Here is a 14782-nt window from a genome sequence, read left to right as displayed (position 1 = left end):
GCAGCCAGAAGGTGACTTCTCCTGAACCAAATTCCCGGCCCTTGCTTTGTGCTGACCTGAGCCTGCTGTGTCTCCCACAGAGAGGACACGTGCTTTATTTGACCCTCACGAGCTAGTTCATCCACCCCACAAGTTCCACAAACATGCCTCTAGTGAGACATATGCCCAGAAACAGGGATGTTGACGACCAAACATCCTCCACGTTCAAGACTTCATCAGGTGGGTCATTTGCACTTTCCCAGGGGTGATATATTTTCTGCCCTATACACTTTGATCAAGCTCACCAAGCGACTTCAGAGGTTGTTTGTCTGCTCATCGGAAGACATTTCTCTTCCTGGGTCACAAGGATTTTGCAGTGGCAATATGGAAACTGCACAGCAAAGACTGAATACAACAATATTCTTTCCTGAGCTGAAAAAAGAAACATTATATGGGCATGTGACTCTTCAGATGACATTTGTTTGCTTTCTTTTACAAGCAAAAGGGATTTATGAAAAAAAAAACCAAAACAAAACAAAAAACTTGTATCAAACCATTCTGTCTTCTCCCCAAATGAACTCAGCAGCATCCGTTTACCAACAGGGCTGGACAAGTTCCAGCGGGCTTTGTTGAGACTTCCCCTAGTCCATAGTTTAGCTCAATCCACCCTCCCGCAGCAGGGATCTCTCTCAGCACTAAATGCTCCTTGTTTCTTTTTTTTTTTCTCTCCCTCCCTTGGGCCTTGGCTCAGAACTGGAGCTCCCCAACCTCTATGCTCCCTTTGTCTCTGTCTGAAAGGCTTTTCCTGTGTCGTGTCCTGCCAAACACAGCAAAGGTCTTGCCCTCCCTGGCAGCAGAAGTGCTGGAAGTGCTGACTGACCTGGGGGCAATAAGGGAGGTTCCTTACCCCTTCCTTGGCCCTGGGAGAGCTGGGTGTCGCTTACACCCTCCTGGAGGTGCCAAGTATTTTTTTCTGCACCCCAGTGCCACAAAACAACTGTTTTTTTCCTGTAGAGTTACTTACCAATAAGTAACACAACCCTTTCCTAAAGGGATGAGAGTCTGTGGCTATGCTACTTCAGCTGGTGCGGCATGGAAGCTTGTTGGGGGAAATATGAGTAAGTGTCCTAAACACTACTCACCCCTTGCTTTTATTTATTACTCTCCGGGGTTGGGTATGGGACCGCTTTTCTAGCTCTGACTGCCTTACACCTCTTGAGAGGGAGCAGAACTACTGTGCTGCGGCTGGGGTATTAATTCTCATGTAAAGGATTAGTATCTTGGTCATCAAGCTTTAGAAGAGGACACCAGCTACATATGGCCACATAATGGACTGTCACCTCCCTCTGAGCTAGTAAATCATCCTTGCAGGATGAACCTTACCATCCTGCTGCATACCTGACGTTGGCTCGGACCCTGCTCTGGACATAGGATGGGTAGGCTCATATACAAGGAGGAAATTCCCAAGCTCACACAAAAAGCCAGAATGGTGGTAGAGGGAATCACTGGGCAGGAAACGGGGACCAGTGCTGCTTGGAGTAAAATTAATACGTCCTCTGTACTCAATGGTGTGGCCCAGGCAAGGGAGAACAAAGTTGGCATTGTAGTAACAGGCCTCAGCAGCAGAAAAAGAAATGAAGCACAAAGTCAAGGGTCAGAACAACAGGATTCAGCCCTGCAGGATTCACAGATAGTCATCCTCCATACTGAAAATTCAGTTAGAAACTGCCGCTTCTTCTTGATCTCCAGGCATCTCACACACCTCATCTGAACCGCCCCCCCCCCCCCCCCCCCAGTTCAGAACAGCAGGTAACAGAGAAGCATGGAGTACTAAACTATGAATAATTGTGATGAACACAAGCAAAGATTAAAGTCCATGAGGCTAGATGCTATAGCATTTTGACTTCTGAGAGAAGCCTCTTCCCATCCCATCAACATATGTATCAGCTTGGAGTTTTGCAGTGTCTCGGTCCTGTTCACTAGTCTGGCATTGTCCCATCGTCTTATGCATTATCTCTGAATTCAGATGAGTCAGTGGTACATCAAGAGCTTGCATAATTCCAAACTCCTCAACTCAATCTGGCAGAACTGGTTTTATTACACTCTTTGAACACTTAAGGTAGGCATCTTTCTACAAAGTCAGCTTGCTGCCTTCTCCTCCTCCAACCTCAGGTAGGCTGATCTCTGCAAAGCTGAGAGCACCAGCTGAAGTGCCAGCCTCCAGATGGTGCAAGCAAGAAAAGCCAGGAAGCCTGTGGGAAGAGAAACGTGTGGGAAGAGAAGTGTGTGGGAAGTGGGAAAGGGAAGGGAAGGGAAGGGAAGGGAAGGGAAGGGAAGGGGAAAGGGGCTCCTGCTATGTCAGTGCTATCACAGTGGCTGCTTCCCACATCCTGGGGTGAGGTCACAGTGGGGGGACAAATCCATACTTCCTGCCAAAAACTGGGTTTATCAGAGAGAACAAAGGGGTGATATTCTGGAAAGAAATTGAGCTGTGGGAAACAGCATTGTTTCACTGAGCTACAATGGAGCAGGAACAACTGACATGCTTGAATAGCCTTCTTCAGAATAGTCAGAGAGATTTCTGCAATACCCCGACATGGCAAATGTAGCAGGACCAAGCCAATGTTTAAGCTTGTATTCTTCTTAAGTGCATGGGCATAAAATGGCCTTCAAGCTAGCCACAAGTGTGTATATATGCATAACCTAACTTTTCTTTGTCGTAGGACTACAGACAAATCCCTTTTAGCAGCTCCCTATGTCAATGGAGATACTTTACCGTAGCAATATATGCGGACCATGTCTGTAAAAACTATACACGTAGTATGCTGTATTTTCAGCCCAATGGCCAGAGATTTAGCAGATGAAACCATATGTCAGTCTCCTCTACGTTACTGTTAAATACAGACCAGCACAGCTGCCTGGATGCTGAGAAAGGACTACAAGCTATACGTCTGTATCTCTGTGCATCTCAATGCATGCACATGCAGGCCATACAGCTAAATTTTATTCCCATAAAATCTCCTCTCACCTTATCAATAGGTAGATGTATCCAACGCTGCAAACACTGCATGTGCACATACATATTTACACACATGTTCACACATGCTGTTTCTATCAGCAGTAGCATTTAATGAAGAGTATGGAACTTATTAAGCCCCGCTGCAGGGTGATGGAGCAGGCTGGGTATGCAGAGAACGGATTATCTCACTCTCTGATATTATATAATCTGTTTAGACTGTGCCACTTTATGCTTATTTAAGGAATGAATGAGCACTTCACTCTGGGATGTGCCACCCATGAGTTCTGACATCATCCCTTTAATCCACTGTAATGAATATACTGCTTTGCTTTTTAGCCATTCCCTCGCTATACCCAGTAAAAGTTCTGTACTAGAACGATTACTCTCAGAGACTGCGTACATGTGTGTGTGTTATTCCACACTGAATCAAATGATGGTTAATTATATCAGAGCAATAGAATGTTCTCTGCTTCCCTCAAGAAGAGACCTGGCACATAAGCATTAAGTAAACTTCTCCTGCAGATAAGGTGAAGCATGACAAGAACGTAGGGCGTGCATGCGCACACTGCTGTAAACGTACCACACTGCATTTGGTCCACTTTGTATTCAGTGGATCAGTACGGGCTATTGAAAATACATTTACAACCTTTCCATTATTTTTTCTAGTTGTTTCTTCCTTCCTATAAGTCAAAGTCTCTATTTATTCCCTTCTTTACAAAATGAGAGGCCAGAGGAGACAGCACCATGCAAAAATAAAAAGATCTGTAGATGCACTGCTTTAAAACAAACCCTTTCCAGTAAGGCAAAACACGTACCCCGCCAAGTGAAAAGGATGGAACATTTTGCCAAGAGCTTCGCGTACGGGCAATTATCTTGCCTCATTTTCTTCTTTTGGGAGCAGCAGCTCAGAGGAGTAACCAGCTCCTGCAGCAACACGTGTGGCTTACTCACCACTTCTTTGACCTGTGTTGGTATTGTCTCACCTAGTTTGTCAGGGCAGATACATGCATGCCTAGCTCTGTTCATATGCACGGGACGGGTGGCAAAGCCAGTTTCCTACCACCAAGCATGTGCAGGAAGGAACCCATGAAAACTCTCCTCCAAGCCTTCTAGAGGAATGGAGTCTCCAGCATACCCAGTCTGCTTTTCTAATCTGTGGCAATAGAAGTAGAAACACTTTTTCCCTTTCTTTTAGCAGCTCGCACAATGGGCAGGACATGAAGCAGGATGCTTTTTCCTTGCTGGTACACGGCCAGCCACGATGGGTGTTGTGACTGCAGTTGTGGGCAGCTCCTTCTGGGCTGAGGGCCAGTCTGGCTGCAGCCAGGCATGGATGCAGCGGAGTTGCAGGAAAACAGCCTCCACCCTGCTCCCTCTCCTGTGGGGTCCTGCAGAGAGGAAGGCTGGCAGCTAACATTCTGGCTGCTGTGTACTGAGGGGTAGAGACACAATTCACCTCCATGCAGCCTGGAAGATCTACACATCTCCCGGGGATGGCAGTTAAGACACATAGTCCACCCCCCTGGCCTGGGGCCGAGGCATGCAGACCCCTAGTGCAGGGAATTCCACAGCTCCAATTCTTTGTCTTACCCACTCCAAGATCTTAACAGAGCAGGCTCTGCAGTGCCTCAGAGAAGATAAAGCAGCAATTAGAAAGCTACTGGCAGGTAAAAATCTCAACCTCCCATACTGGCCATGAAGCCTGCTTCCCTGTCTCCCTTCAAGTCTGCAACCGCTGGTCAAAAAGGGAACTAATTCTGCTCTCGCTTCCCTTTCCTTTCCCCACAGGAAAAGTTAGCATGGCATCATGTTAGCATGAAGGATAACCTACCTTCTTTTTTTTCCCCACTTCCTTTCCTCCCCCGCTCATCTTTAATGCAAGCTTTACATTAGACAGGAACCACATTAATTATGGGAAGAGCTGACAATCTGTGTGTGTAACAAACACTTGGGAAACAGTGGTCAGGAATGACTGTCAATGTCTGAAATCAGAATACAGCCCTGATGTACAAGAGAACTGCAAGTGAACAAGCACTCCTGGCTCCAGGGAAACATTCTGATCTGTCCCCAAAATTCAACTAAACTCGGATTGCAGGTCTGTTTCTAGGACTTGTTTCTTTATCCCAGATAACCAAACTTACAAAGCTAGCAGTAGCCTGTTTTTTTAAGCAAAGCCAGTGCTTAGGAAGCCAGAAAAACTCATGGTTCCACTGGCTTTCCTGCTGCAAAAAAAATTAATATTATGGATGAAATTTCATAGTGTTATGAAACCAGGTTTTAAAGAGACCTTTGCCATTTCAGAAAACCTCGGGATTCCAAAGCTCTTGTGCTGGGTTTTCATTCCTCCCATTCCTGCCCTTCCACTGCCCCTTCAGAACAGAGCAGCTCAGGACACTTCAGAGTCAAGGCTTTATGGGGCTAGCAGTTTCAGGTAGCTTTTCGGTGCAGGAATTAAAACTTATTTTGCAATGGCTACAGGAAACTGCTAGGTGGTGCGAAAACTGGCTCTTTCACCAGCCCCACGTATCTGAACAGGAGGAGCTAGGGACCTGTTTGACCTGACAAACTATGTGAAACAGTACGGACACAGCCTAGAGACAGGTGCATCCAGACCCAAAGTCACTCTCGTAGCTCTGATTTCAGGTCTTAGCCTTCGTGCTGTTCCTAACCTATTCCAATGTATACGCTTTCCATCCCGAGTTCATCTGTTGCCCGCTCAAGTCCCAGTACCAAACTGAAAGTCTCTGGTTTCCTTATATCTACTACGTGACTTGGAAAGGGGTTTCTCAGCTCGCTGTACCTGTGTTAGTAACCCCAGGATACGGTCTCTTCAAATCAGAAAATACTGTTTAACTGGAAAAAGGGACTTGCAATATCCCCCAGGATACAACTCAGGCATTGTAGCGGAATTTACGATGCCTGATCCGTGCATTAGCAGATGAGACAGTGCTTTATTCCTTATCCAGTGATTATAGGTCAGAGACGAACTGCCCTACTGACAGTGCAAAACTTTGCAGAAGCACCCAGATTAAGAGAGGTTGTGTCACTGATAACATGGATAACGTGCAACAAGCTCAGGATGTCTGGCCCAGGGGAGGCCAGCCAGAGAAAGCTGCCAGACGCGCAGTCCAAGCTCCTCCAGGCACAGGATTCTCCACCATGCTGTTGCATCCCTTCTCCCTGGCCGGACTGGAGAGCTGCCTTGATGATGCCACTGAGACCAAAAAAAACCAGCCTGACTCCAGGAGCCTGCACTGCCTTCCTGTCTCTGGGAGGCAGACCAAAATGGTGGTAAATGGTAAATGGTAAATGGATGGCTTCTCTCTCACGAGCTGGGAAAGGTCCCTGGTGCATGCAGCAGCAGCATGTTGCCCTACTTTCTAGCCCACCTCCCCTCGGAGCCCAGCGTGGGAATGCCATGCTTTCCTACCTAAAGGGATCACCAGAAATGAATGATTAATCAGTCAGTGGTGATGGCATCACGTTACTGAAGGTGCTTTGCCATCACAAACATTAATTACTTCACAGGCTCTTGACTCAGACACGCAGTGAGACCCTTCCATCCTGCCCCTGTCCCTAAGCTAAGGAAAATAAAGCAGAGGAGCTGTTGAAATAAATAAAAGGGACTTTCCTCCATCGCACAATCGCTGAGTGCCAAAGCAAGCAGGAGCCCTGAGCCCCGGGGCTCCCCATTCTCCGCTGTGGCTAGCAGAGAGCCTGGGTTCCCTTCAGATGAAGGCTCGACACCTTTGTTTCCCATCACCACAAAACTGGCTTTGTGGCACCTTTCCAGCTTCCTGAGCTTCAGCACTGTGTGTGACAACAGGCTCTGACTTATCCCTAGAATGCAAAGCTCGCTGGCTTTGCAGTAACACACATTTCAACAGGAGCCTGTCTAGAGTCCACATGAATGAGGTAACGCCAAATAACGTTTCATTGAACTCTTATTCTACGTGCTCACTTGGCCTCACTGCAGTCCTTCGAGGACCAGGGTTGGAATCCAGAGACACTGCGTGGTGCCATGACAACCAGCAAAGCACAATTATCAAGACATGTGGCACTCTCCGAGGAGGGATGGATGCGTCTCCCACAGATACTTTCAACAGCACAGATAAGCTAGCATCAGCATCTCTGAGCCACATTACCTCTGGGTCTAATTACCCTCTTCCACCGCAGGGTTACTGCTCTTTCGGTTTTGTCATCTAACTTCCAACCCTCTTACATTCTTTATTACAGCTAGAAAACTAGCCACTAGCAAAACCCTGATCTTGGCTTTCTCAGTGGCTTTCGGCCATCCCAACAGGACAAGGTCTACAGTTCCTCGGGGTGTTGCCCCCCAGAAGGCTCTGGGGGAAAGCAGCCCAGACTAACACCCTGTGCATGTGACAACCGGAGTTTTACACTTTGCAAAACTTTTCCTGCAAAACCATTCAGGTGGAACAGCTTACTCCTTACACTTATCTCATGGCAGCCAGGAGGAGAGCCACGGAGAGGGAAAAATGTCAGAAGGCCATCACCAACAAAAGTGATGATTTCCATCTTTGTGTAGCCACACACATCCCAGCCAGTAGAAAGACAAGAGAGGAACAGCTACTGAAAATGAAAGCAAGCAACTTCCAACTCAGAAACTAATCTGTTGGGCAACTAGAAGCATTTCAAAGTTTGCAGATGTTCTTACAGGGCACGTACTATTACAAAGCAAGGCACAATACAGGAGTGATATTCCTGTAACAAACTCAATCATCAAATTACGAAGGACCAAAATTTCCCTGGCCCGTGCGCTATGCCATGAAACTTATGAGCTATAGCTGTTATGAGTGTCCTGAGAGACTGTATTTCAGAGTTTAGCATCATCCACTGCAAACTCACAGCTCCTTAGTCTGGACAGTCTTATCTTGGGGAAAAAAAAAATATTTAAAAATCCCTTTTCTGATTTTGAGAGTTGGGATGGATCAGCAGGGTTTTAGCTTCAGAACCTTGGCCCTTTGGGATACTCTGCTTACACAGTTCACAATTCACAGTTACTAAGGAAACTGCTTGCTAAAAATTTGGCATGAAATACCATTTATGAAGCCAAGCCAGAGATCTCACGTCAGTTGTCACCCAGTCAATTCTCTCATACCAGGGGATTTTCCCTGTCTACACACTGAATAAATACCTTCAACTCTGCCCACAGTAATGCAAGCTGAAGGACTGCAGCTTTTTCCTAAGTACTTCAGGATTCACATGGTGGTTTTGAGGACAGGGAACCTCAGATTAAGGGACTTCTGCTTCCACATACTTCTGTGGTACCACCTACGGAGGAAAAAGAATTGTACCACGCGAGGGTCCCGCTGTGAATGGGATTCACCTGACACAAGAGCAGCTGAAGGGTAATGCTGCCTCAATGGCAGAGGAAGCCCTTTGGGTGAAGTTGTCACAACTACAGTTGTCACACACAGACAGACACACGTCTGTGGGGAGGCACCAACCTAATAGATGAGGGACAGATGCCACCATGCCCCAGTACAACTCCGGTAAAGGCCAGATTTGCTTCTATATTACTGACTTGGGATGACTTTAAAGGGATGCCAAAAAAGGGGGGGCAGAAGCCAGGAGAGGAAACAAAGCCTCACTGCACTCGGAAAGCACCACGCTGATGCACAGATATTTAGGATCTGGATGGAGAGGGTGGACTGCTGGAACTGGGAGAGCATCTCATGGCTGGTACTGCGAGGAGAAGTAACTATATGGTGACATCTTTGACTTCTCCCTCTACATACTTCAGACTCTGACTTTAGAAGTGCAATAGTCAAGAGATAAGAAATAGGATAAATAAAGACAGGTATTACAATTGATATAGATAGTATCATGCTGGTTTTGTGACAGCATCTTCTCTCTCGTGCAACTAAACCAGCAAGTGATGGCAATTATGCTCATTAGTCTCTCATTCAAAAAGCTCTCTACGTAGGCATATATTCATGCAACTGCAATCAGGACCAGGGATCTTGCTTACATAAGATGACTTGTGTAACAAAAACCAATTTCAAATCAATGCATGTGCTCTTTTTGTTAAATTGATTTAGTTAAATAGATGAAGATTCTTTCTTCGGCTGTTCTGGGCGTAATTTAAATTTGCTTTTAAATAACTTAAGCTAATAAGTTTGGCTTACTTCAAACTCCATGTCGATGGCACGCAATGTCAACTGACACAAATCACACAGAAGCCACTAAAGATTTTTTCAGCAGAGGCCTTCACCAACACACATTTACATAGCACCGATGCATTAAAACTGGTTATGCCAGCTTTAAAGTTGTCTAATTCAATCTGTTACCAGACTTAGCAAGATCAAGTTGACTACTGATTTTAATTTTTCCCCTTCTGTTTGAAACACCCTAGTAAGAGTTAGAAAATATTTTCTAAAATGTACATGTTTTTCCACTTTCTTTTCCTCTGGCAAATGACAATTTTTTTGTCTTGCATCTTTCATGGAGCTAGAATTACATGCCTGCATTTTTCCCTGCCTAACGAGAGCTGCAATAACACGCAGACAGTGGTGCACACTGCTAGAAAAACCATCTCTGCCTATGTCCCTGGGTCACTGCCTGATGACAGCGCTGCTCCGGGGAGCCCTGTGCATTTCCGAATTACTGCCTTACAGCCATCCAAGAGGCTGCAAGGCACGGGGGAGGTGAAGACTGGCACCCCTCAGATCTGGGCACGTACGTGGTCTTGTGTATGCCCCAGTTGCAGGTCTCCCTTTCCTGCTAAGCAGCACAGAGGTTCCTCCGTGGCCTGGGGCTTGGATGGATCCAGAGGGATGCTGTTAGCTGTCTGTTCCCTCAGGTCACGGCAGCTGTAAGGGCTCCTCATGAGAAGATTCCAGCATCTGAGTCACTGTGCTACAGTCAGCACGGCACCTCCTGGCTCACCCCACTGACACGCAGCCCGCTCCGCAGTGGGTAACCCTGACCTCACAACTCTGATTAATAAGGTTAGTTAATAGCAACAACTACAATAGCAATGTTAGTTAAGGAAATAACCGCTTATTTCCTTCCCTTGTGGGAATTACCACACAGGCATTTCGGGTTTTCTGTGACCCACAGAGTGCTACAGCCAGGTCCAACTTCCGCAGTTTGTTCCCACTCTTCCCTTGTCCTCCTGACTGTTCTGAGAGCACATTTACACCCAGAATGAGTAACCATGTCCCTACCTGTCCCTTAGCACGAAATGAGTGTTCCCTGAGCGAGGAGGGAATAAAGGTTGGGGGTAAGCCTTTGGAGCTGGCAGTATGCCTAAGGACTTCCAATTTGCAAGAATGAGCCAAAATTACTCATCTAGCACTGTTGCTTAACAGATCTGCAAGGGTAAGGGCAGTAATGGGTTCTTCTTTGCATCGCTCCAGACCACTGGCTTCTGTGACTGAGTGGAACAAGTCAGAAACACGTTCCTAGATTTCCCAGACTACTGCTAGCGAAACAGAAGGCTCCGCGTGTCAGGCAGATGAAAGCCACAATATCTATCGGGGTTGCATTCAAATGTGCTAGAACTGGTCTTTCAGGATAATTATACCTGTTTACTGGAATTGAATATACATGTCTCTACAAGATGCCTTACAGAAACAAGGCTTATCAACCCATCTACAGAGCTACACATGATCAAGTAACGAAATCTTTTAAAAACAGAAGTTTTCTTTGTAGCAACTGGCCCCTATATAATGGGAAGCAATGATGGATGGAGCGTATATTGAATATCGATTTGGAGTGTTTTGACATGTAATTGGATTTGACTCCTAAAGTAGACTAGTTTGGTAGCCTTATTATGGGATGCTTAATACAATGTTTGTTTATGCCTATGTGTTATTTTTTGGGTTTTTTTTTTCCTCCCTGTGTACCACAAACAGAAAACAATTTGATTAGCTCGAAGGTTCACTGATGAGGAGAATAAACCAATTGTAAAACATGGCACAACCCTTTGCTGGCAAGCGCAGAGGGGCTCTATGCAGCACTGGGTGCCAGCAGGAAAGGGAGGGCGATTCCCAGCTAAGGGACTGGTGTGGGAAACCTGGATTACATTTTTGCCTCTTCCACAGATGTTTCCTATGGCAAGGGACTTCACCTATTGCTGTCTCAGTCTCTGTTGAGAAAGTGTGGATTATATGCTACGCTACCTTCTCTCATCTCATTTTATCTGTATTTTTTGTATACAGTTTAACTTGCATGGCATTTTACTTTTTTTATAGTTGTAAGATTATAGGGAGATGTTAGTAAGCATCTCTGCTACGTACTATGGAAGATGTCCTGTCCCTTACAGGTATCTAATGATTCTCTTGTATTAGAAATGAATAATTGTAACAGAAGAACTAATTAAAGAGTCAGGAGGAAGAAAAGTATACAAGGATGCTAAAATCTATACTGCTTGAGAAAGTCTGAAGAATTCTATTTTGTTCTTTTGTGTGTGTGTGTGTGTCCCATAGGCCTGCTAATGTCAGTATTTTCTCACTGTTCGAGGTTTTCGTAGTTTACGTATTTCCCTGCTATGTATATTTCAGACCTTCTGAAATACACAGGCTTACTTCTCTAGTCTAATCTCTTGTTCTCCCTGTAACAGGCAGACTGTGTCTGGCCATTTGGGAAATAGTTCATAATTCCATGCTTAAATAACTGGCTTTTGATAAAGGTCCAACCCAGTGCTCTGAGAGCTGTTTTGTTTTTATGGATGGAGCAGACAGAGCAGAATGATGTTGCCTGCATACTAAGAAACTTGGCCTGAAGCCCACACACACACCAAAGGCAAAATAAATAAATAAACATATCAATCAATCTTGACGTCACCAGGAAAAGGGTCACTGCCATGTGGAATGAGACATCTGGACAGTGAAGTCACTGCTCTGGAAGGATGCCACTGAACAGTTCACATGCTCTGCGGCACAATAGATAAAATGACAGTCAAACAAGAAAAGGGAGGGGGCAGATAAATTCTAATTGATGCCAAGAGAACAGAGGTTTAAAGAAGGAGCTTCACACCTTCTGCAAACCTGTCCATGCATCTAACTTTTTCCTGACGAAAAACTCCCATGATTCCAACGCCAGCCAGGCACAGAAACAAGACCAGCCTGTCATCTCACATGACACTGCCCATCACACTTTCAGAACCACCTTTGGCACAAGAAAGAGCAGGATCTTACCGTGCAACCAAAATTAAAACGTGTGGAGGAAGACCCTTTCCACAGCCCTATATATCCCCATATGCAGGGATAAAGAAGATGCATGCACCCAGGTATTTGCGTTACTTGCTGCTGTACACAACCACACACAAAAAATCTAACAGTTGTTCAGAATAGCAACAGACCACGGTAGCCTTTCACATCAATATTGCATTCCAAGAGATTATTTTTAAATGCAGCTCAAGGAAAATGCAAACCGTTCTATTTCATAAACACAAAGGTTTGGAGAAGGAGCAACAAGAGACGTCTGCAGGGAAGGAAGGAGAGACCCCTTGTAACTCCTTCCTCCTTACACACAGCACAACCAACTTGCAGAATTCTGCAGGCTATTGTCTTTCCTTCCCTCTGTCCCTACCAGGCACAGCACTGAAGCAGCAGGAGATGGTTAGCTATGGAAGCTCCGCTTTCCCCTTTATAGCATCAGGACACCCCAGCCCATCCAGACAGCTAGCCAGGATGGATGCTCCTGGCACAATGGAGCATCTGCACCCAGACCGTGGGGGCTCCTCTCCAGCCCTGGGCATTTCTGAAACGGCCTGATTTTAAATGCAGCGCAGCCAAGACGGCGTCTTTGTTGTCATAGCCCGGATTCCTTCAAGACTGCTAAAAAAATCCACCCTCCGAGAGACGGGAATGCGACTGCATGGAAACGGCTCTATTTCTCCGCACTGGCTCCTTTGCGGTTTAAATCAGCGCTGCCCAGCTGCCCCCCCGAGGGCGATGCCAGCCCCGTTACCAGAGGGACCCGGCGCTGTCTGCCGGGCGCTGGGATCGGGATTTTTTCCGCCGGGAACGAGCAGGGCAGCGCGGCGCGGAGGGCTGGCCACCGCCGGGCACCGCCTGCAAGCCGGCGGCATCCCGGCCGCGGCGCCGGTAGCCCCAGCCCCGGCGGGTGGCGGGGGTCGGTAGCCCGTCACGGGGCCCGTTCGCTCCCCGCGGCCCCCCGGTAGCGGCGGGAGCGCTGAGCAGAGCGCGGGGGCAGCCCGCTCTCTCTCCCCGCTGCTCCCCCGCCGAGGGCTGCGCCACCGGGCTCGGCCGCTGCTTACCGGAACCGGGGCGAGTCCTTGATGCACTCCTCGAACTCCACCGTCATCCTGCCGGCTGGGCCCGCGCAGCGCTCAGCGCTCAGCGCAGGAAGCGCATCGGCCGCCGGCAGCCGGGGACGCGCGGCCGAGCGCCCGCCCCCCGCGCCCGCCGCACACGCGCCCGCCGCCCCGCCGGGGGGAGCACCGCCCGCTGCCCCGGGGGGAGCACCGCCCGCCGCGCCCGGGGCTGCCCCGAGCCCAGCCGAGGGGGCCCCGCCGCCTCCCGCAAGGCGCTGCCGTCCCTTCTCCCCCCGCCTCGGTTCCCCCTCGCCGGTACGCGGCGGGGGCGGCTCGGTGGAGCGTGTTTCTGCGCTGAGCCGGCGGCGGTTGCAGGCTAATTGCCTGCTGGAGTGATTAGCTGGAGGTGCGGCCGGTCGTTTGCACGGAGGGTCGCCCCGGCCGGCTGCGTGCACCGCACAAAAAAAGTCAAGGCTGTGCGGGATGCGCAGGACGATTCTACACCAGCAGTGTCAAAAGGATTGGCTTCAATCCTGTTACTGCTTAATCTAGTTTTTAATTTTCTCTACGCGGTGGATTTGTTGCTGCCATCAGCCATGCAGTAAATCTGCAGTAACTCCTGGGAAGCCAATGTAATCACCCAAGGAAGGAAGACATCTGGGCTTGTGGGTCTGGCCGAACAGATCACATTTGCCACAGGACATAGCAATGTAATGTGGCATGGATAAATGAGGCTAATTACAGTGAGCTTAGTTCTGATCCTCCACCCATCCAGCACCACACACAGAAGAATGGTGTAACACCCCTCATTCACTGCAAGTTTTAGGTGAATTTAAGACTAAGAAAAGGGCGTGAAGTGTCAGGGTCCATGACTTGAGAAAATGCATCCTGTGTAATATGGACCTAAACTAAAACCAGGAGCCGGACAAACACCAGGGCCAGGGCATCTGAATCCAGGACAAAACATGATGATGAGGCCTTACCTCAGCCATGGGCAGAACTGTGATGACATGAGATGAAATAAGATGTTCAATGCTGTTTCTGTACACAAACTAGAGCCAAGAGTCACCTCTAGACCAGGCTCCCATTTCTGTCTTGAGTTCCCAGATCTGCTTGATTTGTCAGCCACAGTCACAAGTATTTATGTGCGAGCAAAAGTCTGACTTATTTGTCACAGTTATCAGATGCTGGCGTCTTCTGAGGAGCAAAGGAAGTAGCCCCCATCGATCACCTCCGTCCAGGAGAAGGGGCAAGGTGACCTCTTGTGGCCTCTGTTTTACATGGTTTCATAAAGGTCAAATCAACACAAATCTTTTTTTTTTTTTTTTTTTTTTGGTTCTTCCAGCACAGATGAAAGTGTGCGGGTGTTTCTGCCTGCCTGTGTATGCACAAACTCAGGGATTAGAAATTACCATCCTCTTTAAAGCTGAGATTCATCAGTTTCGTTATAATAGAGTCTGGATGCCATTGTGCGAGTTGAAAGCTGGTGGGATTTTTCCATTCAAAACAGATCTCAGATTTGTATGAGGCAGCCA

At 47.6% G+C, this 14782-nt stretch overlaps 1 protein-coding gene across 6 annotated transcripts in view; it reads right to left on the bottom strand.

The window, feature by feature from the left end:
• The window catches only part of ACAP3 (ArfGAP with coiled-coil, ankyrin repeat and PH domains 3), a 96748-nt gene extending 83336 nt beyond the window's left edge, over positions 1 to 13412 (bottom strand). For 3 of the 6 annotated variants that reach the window (XM_056333490.1, XM_056333493.1, XM_056333495.1), the window contains exon 1: positions 13251 to 13410. In XM_056333490.1, the coding sequence (XP_056189465.1) occupies positions 13251 to 13297 (47 nt within the window). In that variant the 5' untranslated portion in view covers positions 13298 to 13410. Of the gene's footprint in view, positions 1 to 13250 lie in introns of all 6 variants that reach the window. The other 3 variants (XM_056333494.1, XM_056333496.1, XM_056333491.1) reach the window with 2 other exon arrangements.
• Between the last annotated feature and the right edge of the window lie 1370 nt (positions 13413 to 14782).

Source organism: Falco biarmicus, chromosome 3, assembly GCF_023638135.1.
Source record: "Falco biarmicus isolate bFalBia1 chromosome 3, bFalBia1.pri, whole genome shotgun sequence".
NCBI classification, from domain to species: domain Eukaryota; kingdom Metazoa; phylum Chordata; class Aves; order Falconiformes; family Falconidae; genus Falco; species Falco biarmicus.
Note: the sequence above shows the minus strand (reverse complement) of the source record. Positions and strands in the feature narration are given on the sequence as shown.